General features: G+C 42.4%; 2 protein-coding genes across 2 annotated transcripts; both read left to right on the top strand.

The window, feature by feature from the left end:
* Nucleotides 1-13,170: 13,170 nt before the first annotated feature.
* Nucleotides 13,171-14,441, top strand: LOC141631329 (uncharacterized). The gene is made up of 3 exons (XM_074444014.1): nucleotides 13,171-13,864; nucleotides 13,990-14,148; nucleotides 14,248-14,441. Exons 1-3 carry the CDS (start codon nucleotides 13,171-13,173, stop codon nucleotides 14,439-14,441), a joined length of 1,047 nt encoding a protein of 348 aa, XP_074300115.1.
* A 99-nt stretch (nucleotides 14,442-14,540) lies between these two features.
* LOC141631328 (protein FAR1-RELATED SEQUENCE 4-like) lies at nucleotides 14,541-14,963 on the top strand. Its single transcript, XM_074444012.1, has one exon. The coding sequence runs from the start codon at nucleotides 14,541-14,543 to the stop codon at nucleotides 14,961-14,963; it is 423 nt and encodes a 140-aa protein (XP_074300113.1).
* The last annotated feature ends 2,143 nt before the right edge of the window (nucleotides 14,964-17,106 follow it).

The following is a 17,106-nucleotide window of genomic DNA, read 5'->3' as shown; positions in this document are numbered from 1 at the left end:
ACAAGGGCGAGAGGCTATCGACGAAGCTTCTTCCCTTTCTTTCGACCGAGTTTCCTAGGACGTTGGGGACCGGGTCATCGCTGGTTTTGCGGTCCTCATCCGCTTCATGAGGGCCATGGTTCGTCCGGAGTTGATGGAGAAGGGGACTTCTCCTGGCGTTGTCGGACTTGGACTACTGTTGGAGGTATGAACCTTCCTTTAGACCAAGGTAAATTCCTTTCTTTATTAAATCACGAAAGATCGTCATTGATTATTCTGTTTCTACAGCGTGGGTGTACTCTTACTTCCCGAGTCTCGCGCCCAAGAGGACGGAGCCGCTGGAGAAGGCCTATCCCGTGGTGAGGATTGGGTGATGTCCGGACGAAGAGCAAGCGCTCTTCGCACAATGTCTACCGGCGGGACGTGAACGCCCTTCACCGAGCAAACGTGAGTATCCCACTCGTATTCATTTATATTTCTTATCCTTTGCCTTCACTTGATCATAGGAATGATCTTTGCCTTATCTTGTCGCAGTGGGTGCCGGACCTTGGGTGGAGTACGCCTGGAGCGCCTCCTTTGTCGCCGAGGTCCTTCGACCTAGGAGCCCGAGTCATTTCTTTGTTGTGGACGTCGATGGGTCCTGTGTGGTATCCGGGCGAGCGTTTGGCTCGTTAGTGCTCTCGGGACGCGCGTTGACGGTTCCGTTGATCCTCCGAGGACGATGTTCGGGGAGCCACCGAGGCCGAGAGGGAGGCGGACTGGCCGGTGCCGGTGGCGACGACCTTCTTCTCCTCGGGCGAGGACTACTCGGCGTTCCTTTACGGGAGGTTGGCGTCGGCCGTAGTGGTGAGTATCTTTTACTTTTCCTTGACTTGATTTTGACAATTACGACAAAAGATCGTCGATTAATGAGAATTATTTGTCCTTGCAGGAGGTCGAGGCGGCGGGCATCGAGCCCCCAGAGTACCCCGAGACTCTTGAGTACATCGACGCGACCGGGAGGACGACGATCTCCGAGCTGCGTGACTTTGACGTAGCGCGTGACGGAGGCCGGCCTAGACGACCGGGCAAGATCATCGATTCGAGGGTGAGCCTCCGCCTTATATACCTTTCGTGTAAGAACACATTTGATTGAACTTGTTCAATTTACCGAGAATTTCTTTTGAAAATGCAGGTCGCGCCATCCCGGTTCGTGGCACTATGGAGGGTGGCCAACCGTCTGCATGAAGCACGCCATCGAGGCACTCGTCGGTGGTCGAGGTCGTCAGGTATGAACCTCATTTGATTTCTTTTGATTTTTTGATTTTCAGTTTTGTTTGAATTGATTGACATGAGCCAATTTACTTCTGTTTATAGGCTGGCCGTGAGTCGGAGCGATAGTTGACCCAGTCTCGGGGGGAGACAGCTCGCTTGTTGAGGGAGCTCGAGTTTCGGGATGCCGAGATTGCTGCTCTTACGGCGAGGGTTGCTGAGTTGGAGGGTGCCCAGCAGTAGTTTTGTGTAGTTTTGTACATTTGGACATCTGATTTTGAACATTTTTGGACTTTGTTTGGGGCGCAAGCCCCCAGTTTGCTTGGACTTTGGACTTTGTTCGGGGCGCAAGCCCCCAGTTTGCTTGTACATTTTGTACATTTGTATATACGATGGCCCGAGTGCCTTTGCTGCTAGGTTGTGTTGCTTGTATCTGCAGGTTAGTTCTTGAACAGGTTTGGTAGATAACGGTTTACGCCGTCATGCTGCCGAAATTTACATAGAAATCACGCAAAACATACATTTTATACATATGGCCTTTGACCAGCGCAAAATGAGACTCAAAAGAGCACAAAAAAATGCAAAAATGCAAAAATTTTTGTCGGAAATGACCGGACGGTAGGGAGGGTTACCCCCTAAAAAAAAAGAAAAATGAGAAATCTGTAAGTGTAGAAATGAAATGTTGAAATGAAAACAAAAGGAAATTGTTTCCCAAAAAGAAAATGAAATTTACTTCCTAAAAAATAAAAAAATGAAATTCATTTCCTAAGAATAAAAAGTTTGAGTGTCATGAAATGGCGAAGGTGTCGATGTTGCCTCGAAATGCGTGCCCGCGAAAATAGGAAACTTGAAACATGGTAAACTGCTCGTATTTACCAAAATAAAATCCCGTAAGAATAGGAATTTATTCGTTATAGAATTAGGAAAGATCCAAACGCGGAAATCACAGAAGTGAGATCGGGAAGAGGCGCAGCATGAGTCGCGTCCCTTTGAAAGAGGCGCAAAGGGCGCGCCTGTTCCCAAGTTGGTCCGTTCGGCGGATTTTTGGAAACAAACAATTAGTATAAATAGAAGCGTCGACGAGGCGTTAATTCACACAATTCTTCCGTCTCTTCCTCGTCTATTCACATAAAACCCTCGAAATAAATCTTCAAGAGAAAATTGTCATCATGAATACTTTGGAGATCCGTCTGAAGGAATGGACCAACGAGTTTTCGAATGTGGAGAAGCACGACATGGGTGCTTATAACCTTGGGTCTTTGTTGAGTTTGAAACTCATTAAGATTGTAAAACCGTTCTTGGATGCTTGCCTTGACTATTAGGACCCGAATTATCATGTTTTCGCGTTCCCGGGAGGTGACATTTGCCCATTTCTGAAGAAATAGTCGCTATTGGTGGATGGGATCCTGAACATTTACCCGCCATTCCTTCCACTTCACAAGGGTATAAGAGCAAATTCGAGAGACTTGCTTGACCGACCAGACTTGAGGTGGATCGTCTAGTTACCCCGAAAGGCGTGAGAATGTTGGATTTTGTTGATCGATTCATTAACGGGGCCGACCCTGTTTCCCACGTTGCCGGGAGGAGGGCATTTGGCTTTTGTTTTGCCGCACGTGTATGTCTTCCAAGGACACGTTGATGAAGATTTGAGAGGTGATCCCCGTCTTTTGGGTCTTATTGAGCAAATGGAGTGCGCAGAGCCCAGCTTGTTTATGCTTAGGGAGATCATCTTGGGTTTGGATAATAGGAAATCCAACCGCGATCTGCCGTTCTTGGGGAGTCCGTCATTTTGCGGAGTAAGAGACATCATTCCTTTTTTTTTTTTTTTTTTTTTTTTTTTTTTTTTTTTTTTTTTTTTTGTTGTTGTTGTTTGGTTTCTAATACCTGCTTTTGGTAGGTTTGGCTTATGGAACGGCTCCGACTGCTCGAGCCCCCAGTTCATGCACTTTCCTATCATTCCCGTATGATTGCGATGAGGACGCGGTTGTACATGGTGGACTTCACCCGGGTCTGTGACTATTGGAAGAACAAGCTGAAGAATGATGATGGCCCGTTGATTAGGTGGGTTGTACCGTGGTGGCACCTCAAGTCCGTCACTGGAGTGTCTTCTTTGGATCCCACTAGGTCCGTGCGCATTCCGGGATTGGAGTTCATGGTATGCATCTTTCCGGAAAGATTGATGAGGCAAGTTGGGCTGAAGCAGACGATCCCGAGGCTTGACACCGTCCCGCAGACTGCTATGGCGCTTACTACAGAGAGCCGAAGAGAGTGGGCTATCAAATGGGCCCAAAGAAACATGTGGTTCTTGAGTTTCTCCGCCAATGCTTTGTGGGTGTCGGATTCCTATCTGAGGTGGAGAAAGGCTGCGACTTCGGAAGAGCGCGAGAAACTAAGGAAACGCGAACACGTTGACTACAAGGTGCGTGAGGGAGAGAAAGAGAAGGAGAAGCATCGACGGAGAGGGAGAAGAAGAAGCCGATTTTGGTCATTCACCCTTCGAAGAAATCAAAGACTACTCCTGTTGCGGAAATGGTGGTTGGCAAGAACGGAAGAGTCGGGCCTCGAGAAAGACCGTTGGTGATTAGGTCTGAAGTGGTGCAAGAGCGCCGGCTCGAGGTCGTGACAAGAAATATGACAAGAGTGACAAGGGCAAGGGGAAGATGGAGGAATAGCCCGAGTCCTTATTTATTATTTGATTATTATTATTATTGTTGTCATAAAAAAAGGAGGGATTTTTAGAATCCTAGCCTATTCTATTTTTATTGTGTAACGTACTATTATTATTAGAAAGCGAATGGAATAAAAAAGGTTGAATGGTTATGAAACCGTTGTGATTTTCTTTTATTATTCTTGTCGAATTTCAAATGCAACGCAAATGTCCTTCTATTTACATTTTAGGTATAATGGGTTGAATCATGTGAAGGATTGCCTACGTATTCACTTAAAAAGCGAAATCAAACCCTTGCGCGTAGTTCGAGTAAATGTAAAAGAATAATTGTTCGAAGCAAGAGCTTGTAATGAACATAGAAACTAAGCATGAGCTTTTGCTTGTTCTCAAGGTGCGAATTTAGTTTATTTGATGATATGAGGATGACAAATTTGTCAAAATGCAAGAGCATAGTGACACTTAGCTTATTTCAATTTGGGCGGGGGCCGTTTATTTAGTGCCACAGAGCGACACATGGGTTTACGCGAGGCGCGTGTGTGGTCCTATTCTAGGCATAGTATCGTTTCAGTTGGTCAAGGTTTGTGGGGTTTGAAAACTCATTCCCATCTAGGTCTGTGATTCTAACCGCACCCCCTGGGAGTATGGATTTGACTAGATATGGTCCGGCCCAATTAGGTTTGAATTTTCCCCTTGGGTCGACAGGTAAAAGAGCTCTAACCGATTTGAGTACTAAGTCTCCTTCTTTGATGTTTCTTGGCCTAACCCTTTTGTTGAAAGCTCGTTTGATACGTGCTTGATATGTTTGGACATTATGTAAGGCGCGTAGCCTACGTTCATCCAGGAGGATGAGTTCTTCATATCTATCTTTCTTCCAATCGGCTTCAGGGATTTGGCTTTCGAGTAGAATACGCAAGGATGGTATTTCTAGTTCGACTGGTTGTACGGCCTCCATGCCGTAGGTCAAATAGAAAGGAGTAGCCCCAGTGGGCGTCCTAACTGATGTACGATATCCCCATAGGGCAAAAGGTATCTTGCTTGGCCAATCTCTGTAGTTGTCAGTCATTTTCTTGAGAATTGTGACAACATTCTTGTTTGCCGCCTCTACCGCGCCGTTAGTCTGTGGTCTATAGGGCGAAGAGTGGTGATGCTTAATCTTATATTTGGCTAGCAATTGCTCGGTTTCAGCTTGGAAGTGTGACCCATTATCACTAATGATCTCATGTGGGCAACCATATCGACAGATGATGTTGTTTTGTATGAATTTTGCCACATTTTTAGCCGTAAGACCAGTGTAGGAAGCTGCTTCTACCCATTTGGTGAAATAGTCAATCGCCACTAGAATGAAACAGTGACCTCCTGTTCCGGCTGGGGTTATCTTTCCGATTATGTCAATTCCCCATGCGGAAAATGGCCAAGGAGATGTCATCGTGTATAGCAACGAAGAAGGGACATGTTGTACATTCCCGAAGATTTGGCAATTGTGGCAATGTCTCACGTATTTGATGCAATCGGATTCCATTGTGGTCCAATAATACCCTAAACGTGTGATTTTCTTTGCCATCATAGGCCCACTCATGTGGGGACCGCATTCTCCGTCGTGGACTTCTTCCATCACCTTTCGTGCCTGTGAATGATCAAGGCAACGTAGGACTACACCAAGAGGTGTTCTTTTGTATAACTCTCCTTGCATCAGGATGTATTGGGAAGCTAATAGGCGTATAGCACGTTGTCCCCTTTTGTCCATATCCGGTGGATAGGTACCATTAAGCTTGAAATTCGGGATTGCTTGGAACCGGGGTTCTGTGCGATTTCCTCTTCATTGGTGATTTGGTGGACATAAGCCGGTTCTTACCGTCGTTCGATACACAAGGGCATGTCTATCATGTGATCTGGCATATTTATCAAGGATGCAAGTTTCGCAAGAGCGTCTGCAAATTGATTTTCCTCCCGAGGTAGGTGTAAGTAGGTTACGTGATCAAAGAATTGAGCCACTTGGTCTATCCTAGCCCGATAGGGTGCGAGGCTTTCACTTCGGATTTTCCAAGATCCTGTAACTTGGTTGATGATTAGTGATGAGTCCCCATGTACTCGGAGGTTTTTGATGCCTAAGCTTACTGCCGCTTGTAGCCCAATGAGACAAGCTTCATACTCTGCAGCGTTGTTTGTCACCTCGAAGTCGAGTTTTGAGAAATCGGTGTATGCTCACCTTCGGAGAAATGAGCAACACTCTATTCGAATCCTCTTAAATTTGATGCTCCATCAAAGTATAGATCCCAGGAGTCTACATCTGTTTGAAGTATATCCTCGTCGGGAAATGACCAAGTATCTATGGTTTGTGCGTCGTTGATGGGATTTTCTGCGAAGAATTCGGCGACGGCGCGACCTTTTATGACTTTTAGTGGCACATATTTGAGGTCGAATTCTCGAGAGTATCGTAGTCCACCTTGCAAGACGTCCGTTGAGGACGGGTTTTCGAAGAGGTATTTGACTGGATCCATTTTGGAATATATTTTGACGGAGTAGCTAAGCATGTAGTGACGTAGCTTCTTCGTTTCCCACACAAGAGCGAGGCATGTCTTTTCGAGTTGCGAGTATTTGCACTCATATTCCAGGAACTTCTTACTTAGATAGTAAATAGCTCTTTCTTCGCTTCCTACAGTTTGAGCCAACATAGCACCCATGGCGGTTTTAATTCTTGTGAGATATAAACCAAGAGGTTGATCTTGTTGTGGCGGCATGAGCACTGGTGGTTTAGCCAATATCTCCTTGATTCGGTCAAACGCCTTTTGACAATCGTCATCCCACATGGCGTGGTCTGTTTTCTTGAGTTTCTTGAAGATAGGCTCGCAAATCATTGTAAGTTTCGATATGAATCGACTTATGTACTGTACTTTTCCCAGGAATCCTCTGACTTCTTTTTCTGTTTGAGGTTGTGGCATTTCGATCAGAGCTTTGATTTTGGAAGGATCTATTTCTATACCTCTTTCGACGTATCCCAGGAGTTTCCCAGATGTTACCCCAAATGTGCATTTCTGGGGGTTGAGTCTCATGTTGTACTTTCGTAGCCTTGCGAAGAATTTGCGAAGGTTTGCAATATGTCCCTCTCTTTCCTTGGACTTGACGATCATGTCATCTACATATACCTCAACTTCTTTGTGCATCATGTCATGTAGGAGTGTAGTTGCGGTGCGTTGGTATGTAGCTCCGGCGTTGATCAATCCGAATGGCATTACTGTATAGCAATATGTTCCCCATTGGGTGACGAATGCGGTCTTGTGCATATCTTCCATGGCCATCTTGATTTGGTTATAACCCGCATATCCATCCATGAAGGATAGTAATGCGTGGTCTGCAGTATTGTCCACCAATATGTCGATGTGAGGTAGAGGAAAGTCATCTTTTGGACTCGCTTTGTTTAAGTCCTTAAAGTCAACACAAACACGGATTCTCCCATCCTTTTTGGGTACGGGTACTATGTTAGCTACCCAGTCAGAATACTCGGAAACTTTGATGAACCCGGCTTTGAATTGTTTATCAACTTCTTCCTTAATCTTTAGAGCCCATTCTGTTCTCATTCGTGAAGCACATTTCACAGGTTTGAAACCTGGCTTAATAGGAATCCTATGTTCGGCGATATCCTGTCGATCCTGGCATGTCCTTGTAGGACCAAGCGAAAACGTCTTTGAATTCATTTAGGAGGTCTATGAAATCGGCCCTTTCGGTGGAGCTCAAGGTAGTCCCTATCCTAAGTTCTTTGGGTTCTAGTTCGGTTCCTACGTTGATGGGTTCGGTATCTTCTATTCCGGTCCCCCTTCCCCTTCTTGTAGTATTTCTTTGGCTACGTAGGGAGGTATTTCGGTCAAGTCTGGGTCTTGGTCATCCTCAGTATCATCATAAACAGAATTGCACTCGAAAGAACACAGAGAGTAAGCGGAACCTGATTTATTCATATTAAGATTTGAGTAAAGTTGAAACAAAGAAGCCAACTGATCCATGGTCAGTGGTGGCAAAGGAACGATAGTTGGGGCATTCCCGAACTACCGTGACTACTCGAGGCTAAGCTAGGAGAAACGAAGGGAGTGGGGATGACAACAGGAGTAGACTCTCTAATGACTTCTCTAGACTCGACTCGACTCGACTCCGGCTCGACTCGAACTCGTCGTCTTCGGTTCTCCTTTGAACATCTCTCCTTCTCGAGTAGTGAGCTTGAAGAGTCTTCCTTGGTTGTTGGTCCATTTGATAGATTTCCTCCATCCTTTTTTTTCGCCGCTTTGTGTCGATTTCGTGATCAACGCGGTGGGGTTGAAGCGATCGTCAAGTATCATAGTAATGATCTCATCTGCGCGGCCCTAATGAATCCATCTTCTCCAAACAATAGGCTCACAGCTTGTTCGTCGAAGCAAGGTGCTTGACGGGTTTTGACGGTAGGAACCGTTTCGGGAGGAATGAAGTAGCAATCGTGAAAGATCTCGATTCCGGCTAACTTCCTCTCAAGATAATGCCAAGGTTCGGGAAATCCGTGAAAGAGTTCTGAACTTCCTTCTTGAACGAAGTACCCATTTAGAGTGGGGAGATATGGTCTCATTTGGACTCCCACGTGCTTGCGATTTTGGACTTGAGCGAGCATTTGAGAACTTCCTCTTTTGTGGGTTTGTACCCTAGTCCAAGTGGTATCCTTGTCGAGTTGCCTTCCTTGTATGGTGCAAAGGTATTTTTCCGAGTTGGGTTCAAAGGCATTCCGTGGAAGTATCCCTGAGATTTGAGTATGTGGTTGACCACCAAGTTGGAGTAGGGATTATAGTATAAGGGTGCCAACTCACTTTCTATGACATTCACACTTTGGAAGCCCCCAAGTTCGTATATGGGATCCGCAAGGACTCGATTGTTTGATTGTTTCTCGATTATTGCCTTGATGGGTGACGAAGTGATCGTCACAACTTTGCCATTTAGTGGGATCTTGATCTTTTGATGAAGGGTGGATGTTACCGCTTTGGAAGCATGAATCCAAGGCCTTCCCAGAAGTATGTTGAATGAAGCTTCGATGTCCACTATTTGGAAGTTAACTTTTCGCTCGATTGGTCCCGTGGCTATGGTTAGGCTAGCAAGTCCAACCACTTTTCGTCGTGTACCGTCATATGCACGTACACCTTGATTGGTGGGAGTCCAATCCGACTCTTTCATGCCTAGCTTGTATGCCGTTTTGAGGGGTATGACGTTGACCGCGGAGCCATCATCTACCAAAGCAATTGGCACATTCTTCTTTAGACAAATGACAGTGATGTATAGAGCAAGGTTGTGACTAGCGCCAAAAGGTGGCAAGTCTTCATCTGAGAAAGTAATAGGATTACTTAGCTTCGGTGATTCTTGGAAGACCAAGTTGACTACATCTTCAGGAGTGGAGTTATGTGCTACATTCAATTTGGCCAAAGCTTGCAGTAAAGCTTGGCGATGCGGAAATGAGCTTGCCACTAGTTGCCAGACTGAAAGATCAGCCTTGGTCTTCTGTAATTGCTTGAGCAAATGATCAGTGGGGTCATCTTCGTTGTCATTTGGTGTGATGACGTTGGTTGGACCGTTTTGAGTAGTGCTTTGATATGGGCGACCCGAACGAGTTAGGTGATCCACATCTTGGTCTTCACCATTTTGGACTATTTCCTTGACTAAGGAGTTTTCAATGAGGTATTCGTCTTCATCATCATCGGCCCAAACCCCATTGACTGCAGCTAGTTCCTTCATTCTCATGATGTCACTTTCTAGTCGTATGATTTGATCGACTAGTTTATCAACCACGGTGACTACTTCTTGCATAGTGGCATTTTGAGAGAAGATCAATGGTACGCGTTCTTTAGGTATTGCGTTGGGATTGCGCAAGGTCGTTACCATGTTTTCTAGTTCCCACACTTGTCTATCTACATTCCTTGCCCATGTGATGAAGTCGGAAATGGTAGGGGAGATAGTAGAGTAGAGCCTTTCTTTCTCAATTGCATGAATTTCATTTTCGGTGGGAGAAATGAGGTGTGAGCAATCCAAGGTAGATTCATCACTTGTAATCACTAGAACTCCAAGAGGATTCTGAGTGTTGTTGGGCTTACCTCCTGGTGGAATTGGAAGTCGACCATCTTCAATCATGTCTTGAAGCACGTGTTTCAACTTGTAGCATTTTTCGGTGTCGTGCCCTTTGCCCCTATGGTATTCACGGAGGAATTTTCATCCCAGAATTTGGACCTCCTTTCGGGTTCGGGAGTAGGTCCAATGGGTTGGAGTTTACCTTGTTTCATTAGCCTTTTTAGAGCGTTGGAGTACGTATCCCCAAGGTTTGTGAATTTCCTTGGTGGAGTAGTTTTCTTGGATGGCTCGAGAAGGTTGACTTCGTCGGTCTTGCTAGTAGAGCCGTATGAACGACTTGTGGACCCTTGATATCCTCTACCTACCAGGCAGCCACATGAGGAGCGAGCCTGTTTGTAATACTCCGTATTTATGAGTCTTTGGGTACTCTATCGAGTAGGCCTTACTCTTTCGAGTAAGGGCAAGTTGCGTTTTAGAAAAGTTTCTGACCTGTTGGGTACTCGATCGAGTAGCTGGGATACTCGATCGAGTAAGGGGGTACTCGATCGAGTACCTTGGGTACTCGATCGAGTAGCCAGTTTACGGGGAGTTTTTCTCGGGTTTTGTTAATTATGCGATTAAGATATATAACCTTCGTCGTCACTATTCTAAACACTTTTGCAAAACTTAATCTTCTGTTTAAGAGAGAAAGCAAGTAAGTTCTTAATCCTAATCGCATTGTTAGCAATTCCCGGAGTTTGGAAGGTCAGTTCTCATCGTTGATTATACCGTTGAGATCCTTGCGTCGAGGGTAAGATCTATGTACCCTTTTTGTTGTCTTTCCTTTGTTTTGGTTAAACCCTAATATAGGGATTTGGGGGTTTATGAGTAGTATGTGATTTGGTAGCATTTGTATGTTGTATGATAGGAGGAGGTTTCATAGAGGAAGCTTTTTGATACTGAGTAGAGAGACCGTCTGACGATAGTGTGCTTTCCAGGTAGGATTTCCTACTCAGTATTAGTCCCATTATGGGATGATTGTTGATGTGTTGAGATTGATTGTTTGATATAGTAATTGTTTTGTGACGGTTGTGATTGTGTTTGTGATTGTGGTCTCTGGTTCTCGAGGCGTGTCCTCGGCTGAGTGGGGTCACTTGCGGGAGTGGCTTCACGCCCTAGTTTCGCCTTCTGTGGAACCCGCCACAGAAGGGATGTCTTGATTAATGGGACGGGTTATCGCTCACTATGTGGAGCGGGGATTTGGTGGGTACGGCTACGTTCCCCCACCGACATGTGGTGGTCTAGTGGTCGGTGAATGAGATGATTGGAATTGGCGTGTTGTGTGTGTGTGTGTGATTAAGTCATCTGTTTATCTTATTGTTGATATATACATTGAGTTGTGTGATTAGTACTGACCCCGGTTGTTGTTTTGTAAACCTGCGGTGATCCATTCGGGGATGGTGAGCAGATATTGAGCAGGTATTGAGATGAGTACTGGGATAGCTGGGATTGCCACGGCATGATGATAGGAGTCTTCCGATGTAGCTTAGTAGTTTATTTACATTTCAGTTAGAACAGTAAACAATCAGTTTGAGAACATATATTACACTTTTGGTTTGGTTTTGAGAATTGTAACTCTTCACTAAGTATTTATATTTAAACGTTGTTTCTTCATTGTTTATTTGATTATCATTGCCTCGGGTAACCGAGATGGTAATATCTTCATACCTGAGTGGTCCTGGTAAGGCACTTGGAGTATGGGGGTGTTACACTGTTGGCGGTGCAAGGGGATCTCCCCCGGTTTTGAAAATAAGAAAGAAAAGGCCTGTTTAGGCGTGGGTCAGTCAACGGTTATATGCCGTGCTCTGACCATTTGAAAAACATTTATGAAACGTGTTGAAAAGTGGTTATTTAAACCCGTTTTGGTTTGAAAGGGTCGTTTAGACCGTATTTGTTGATTTGAGGAACGAGACTCGAATAATCATCATTATTTTGATGATATTCGGTGTCGGGTTCAACTTGACATGGATAGTTTTGAGAATTATCATGAACTAATTGTTTTAAGTTCATTTGAATAAAATTAGTCGATACTCATCATCGTACCCGAGTTAAAATCCGGCATGGTATGCGGAACCAAGGATGACTTTGTGTTGGTAACTAATATGTTTATTTTGGAATTGTAAAGAAATGATGAAAGGCTTTAAAATACCTCTCAAAATGTAAAGAAATGAAATAAAAGGCTTTAAAATTCCTTTTAAATGTTATTAACCAAATATTATCACCGGAACACGGATTAAACCGTCATGGTATTAACAACCAAGGGTGAAAAATGTTTTATGGTTAAAATTTGTAAAAATAAATAAAAGGGTTTGAAAACATTCGAAATGGTAAAAACCGATTACAAATATGAAAATAGATTAATGAGGAAGGACGAGAACAAACACGGTTGAGTTCTGCCCTGGGCACCCCATTGAGGCGCGGGCCTCTGTGCAGAACAAGGGGCTTTTGCCTCAGGCTAAAACTCAGTTTTGGCTCGTCTATCCTATGTTTTGGATCGTGTTATGCATGTTTTAGCATGTTATGGTCATAAAACAAGCAAAGACATGATAAAAGAAGGATTTTTACACCCTCATACTTACATGTTTGGTTATGGCGAGAATTTGACGTGAGTGTAACAACTCGCTTGGTAGGAAAACACTCCAGATACTTTTGAAAAGTTTTGAAATGTTCTATTTTCGAAATCGTTTTAAGTTTTCCGACGTAAAGTTATACACAAAAGTGTCGATCAAACGCCGCGATTCCAAAACATGTTGTAGTCCGATAATCATCGGGTGTTTGTTGGAGTCTTAGCAGATACTGGGTATCTACAGCAATACATGACTGTGTAGTTACTTTCTGCGCATTAGTATCACATGTTATGCTACAGAATATCACATTGATTCCTTTATAGTATCATAGGCTGCAATACATGATTGTGTAGTTACTTTCTGTGCATTAGTATCACATGTTATGCTATATAATATCACATGTATTCCTTTACAGTATCATAGGCTGCAATACATGAATGCGTAGTTATTTTATATTCATCAGTATCACATGTTATGTTACACAATATCACATGCACTCCTTTACAGTATCAGAGTTTGAAGTACATTATAATCTAGTTATCTTTGTTATAATTTGTTTCTTCAACCTCTGTTGCTGTAGAAAATACTTATGTTGTTCCTATGGTACCTGTTCCTACTCCACAATGCATAGACGTTGATGAGGTGCATGCTGGAACTCGCCTTTGTTTGATGGTGACCCCTGGAGGTTCTCAGGAGTGGGTCAGAAATATTGCCACTGAATTTACACCTACAATAGGACAAACTTTTCCTACGTTAGATGAGGGTATACAGTTTTATGAGACTTATGCAATAGCATGTGGTTTTGAACCAAGGAAATCTTCAACTAGAAGGTTTCGTAGTGGTGGAGATATTAGGACAAAATTGATTGTCTGTCACCGGAAGGATTTAGGGATTCTAAGCCGACAATATTACCCATTACTGGTGAGGAGGAGGAGCCAATGGTCAAGGCCTATTATCCGAAGAAGACTAAGGTTACTAGGATTGGTTGTAAAGCTAGCATTTTCTTTAAATTTGTTATTAAAGAAATTGACCAAGTTCAAGTGCCACTCTTTGTTGTTGATCAGTTTCATGATGCCCATAACCACCTTCTTTCTCCACTCAAGTATAGAATTTCAGAAAAGTTGTAGAAACCTTGCTTTTCAACATAAACAAACCATCGTTGATAATTGCAAGGTCAATATTGGCCCAACCTCTACTTTCTGGTCTATCAAGGAATATGTTGACGGCTATGAAAATATTGGAGCTTGTTTGACTGACTTTAAGAATTTTGGAAGGGAAATCAAGTATTTCATAGGTCTTAAGGATGCTTAAATGTTTGTAGACCAGTTGAAAACACTTCATGAAACCCAGGAAGGTTTTTATTATGCCTATGATATTGATCAGAATAAGTGTTTGTTTCGTGTATTTGGGCTGATGCAGCAGCACGTCGTAATTACGCTCTATACGGTGAGGCGGTGACTTTTGACCCAACCTATTCAACTAATAAGTACGACATGATATTTGCTCCCTTTACTGGTGTTGATCATCATAAGAAGTCTGTCACTTTTAGCTCCTCACTTATGTCTAGGGAGAATGACCGTAATTTTAAATGGATTTTCACAAAATTCTGAGATTGTATGGGTGGAAAGGAACCCCATTGCTTTTTTACCGATCAATGTCCTGCTATGAAAATTGCAGTCCCTGCTATTTTTACGACTGCTGCCCACCGCTATTGCATGTGGCATATTATGAAGAAATTACCTGAAAAGTTAGGCACGACAGTGACCAAGGAGATTGACTTTGTCACTCGTCTGAATTTTGTTGTTTGGGATTCAAACTTAGAGCCTTCTGACTTTGAAGAGAGGTGGTGTTCGTTGATCAGTGAGTTTTAATTAGAAGATAATGTATGGTTGAAATATCCGTTTTCCAAGCGGCAACGTTGGATTCCGGCGTATTATCGTGATATTCCTCTTGGTTGTCTTTTAAGAACAATGCAATGCTCTGAGAGCGAAAACAGCTTCTTTAAGTGCTTTGAGAATCCTCATGGCACACTTGTTGAGTTTTGGATGCGCTTTCAGAGTGCTATGGATCAGCAACGGTACACCCAAAAACCTCTTGACAGAGATAGTGATCACTCCTTACCTCAAACCAAAACCCTTCTTAGCCTTGAGGTTCATGCATCCACTGTTTACATGCACGAACTCTTTTATGAATTCCAACAGCAGTGCGTTAATTCTCTAAACTCATGTAGTGCTGGGGATTCCTCAAGGGAGGGCAGTACAAGGTTCCTAGATATTGAAGATTCTATCTTCTATAAGACTTATACTGTAGCATTTAATCCTTCAACGTTTGATGTAACATGTTCATGCAAGATGTTTGAGAGGAAGGGATACATATGGAAACACATCATCTGAATTTTATCAGGTAAAGGGGTCAATAAGATACCTGATAAGTATCTTCTCAGAAGGTGGACAAAAAACACTAAAAAAATGCCCTTGTATGATGTTCACGGTCAATTGTTGGATGATTTTAATTCGTCAGATGTTACTAAGCTTCAGATTTTGACTGTCTGGTCTGAATTCTACTCAACTTAAACACTACTCAAATCTCTGCCTGAAAATCACATAAATGAACTGACTTCATTACTTAAGACATTTAGACAAAATTTCAAGCCTGGTCCTGAAAAATGACTAAACAGCAAGAGTTGGAGATGCTCCTTGAGGTTAAGTCTTCAACCGAGGTCCATATACTGCCTCCTATGTTGGGGCTGGTGTCCTCTACAGTTAGTGCAATAACATTTAAATCTCTAAAAGGATCAAAGGGTATACTTTTGTATTATTATCAGTTGGTCCACGTTTATCAATAACGGTTGGCTTGCTAGATAAGTTTGACGTTATTGTCATATTGATGGCGGTGATCAACTGGTCCCTAAAAGTCACACCTATAGGATACGTTTGAGAGATGTGACGGTATGAAAATACAGTCATGTTGATGCCTAATTTGACCAAGCAGTTAGTCGGAGTTATTGACTAATAATTAGTCAAACGCGATGTTGAGATAATTATTTAATACTGATTAAATAATAATGGCTAGGACGAATTAAGCGGTTAATTCGTAAATTGAATATAAACGATTATATTTAACTGATGTATATTGGATTAATTATACAATATTGTCTTTGTCGGACATGTATTAATATATCGACTGAGTCATGTTACTAGTTGATATTTTAATAACCGATAACCGATGACGATTTATAATGAAAACCCGTCATATACATTTTAGCATTTTCGTGTCGGACCACGGGTTAAAAATAAGGAGAAAGTGGAAAGCCCACTCCCTCCTCTTGAAGCTCACGGCCGAAACACACAAAAGGGGAGCCTCTCTCCTTTTGTGAGCTAATCATCTCATTTGCAAAACAATTAGGGTTTCGGGGCAATTTTCTCTGAAATCTCTAGATCTCACATCGAAAAACCTCACAACAACTCTCTCAATATTGCAAGTCAATTAGAGAGTATTTTTAGCACAAGGGACATAGTCTCAGACGGTCTTGGGTGCAACGATTAGGAGGAAATCTACTTTGATTTCTGTTCTTAGGCCGCATTTCAAAGGACCCGAGGTTAATTCTTGTGCTTTATCGTGTTCTCTTGTATTTTTGTTTTATGACAATAATCACATGTTAAATTTTGCGTTATAGTCCTAAAATTTAAGGTTTTTATACGGATATTACCCCACAAGTGGTATCAGAGCCAGGTTACGTATATTTTTCATGTTGATTTTCATTAAACAAATTGAATCGATAATTTTTTTGCATAAAAAACCGTGCGGCAGCAGCATTTTTTGTCACGGCAGAAATTTTTTTTATGGCTGTTGCTTTTTTTTTGTCTTGGAAACCGTGCCATACGGTTCATGTCTGATCAGACGATCTTTTGTTTTCGATTTGTTCTTTGCATATTGCTTTTGTAATCGATATTCATTGCAATATGTTAAAGTTTTATCAATTGTAGTTTTGTTTTCATACCGATTATGTTCAAATTGCAATTGGTTTTGTCAAATCGATTCATGTTTGGCCTGTTTTTGCTCACGGCTGAGCCATTGAAAATAAAAAAAATTTTTAGGGCAAGCTCTCGGTTTGGCCGTGAGAAAAAGAAAAAAAAATTTTGTTTTTGTTCTTTTTGCTGCTCTCGGCATTTGCAGCTGAAATAAAAAAAAAAAGTTTTTTTCGTTTTTTCGTTTTTTTTGGCCATAACATATGCATAATACGGATTTTATGCATTCGCTTGATAGTGAAACGGTTCACTCACGTACCAGTTAGTTATTTTAAAGCGATTTAAAGTAACGGATTATCATGGATTAAAATTAAGTTGATTAAAGCGGTTTTGTCACATAATTTTAATCATTAAAGGTGGTTTGGATAAATTTAACATAATTACGGAATTATGTCACGAATAAATTTTATTTTTAGTTGATGCATTTTATTTATCGTTATTTTCAATGCCTTGAATGTTTTTAATTACGTATTTATTTAATTTACAAACAGTTGTAACTTAGTGTGGC

Source organism: Silene latifolia, chromosome Y, assembly GCF_048544455.1.
Source record: "Silene latifolia isolate original U9 population chromosome Y, ASM4854445v1, whole genome shotgun sequence".
Lineage (NCBI taxonomy): Eukaryota > Viridiplantae > Streptophyta > Magnoliopsida > Caryophyllales > Caryophyllaceae > Silene > Silene latifolia.
This window is presented reverse-complemented; position numbering and strand designations above follow the sequence as displayed.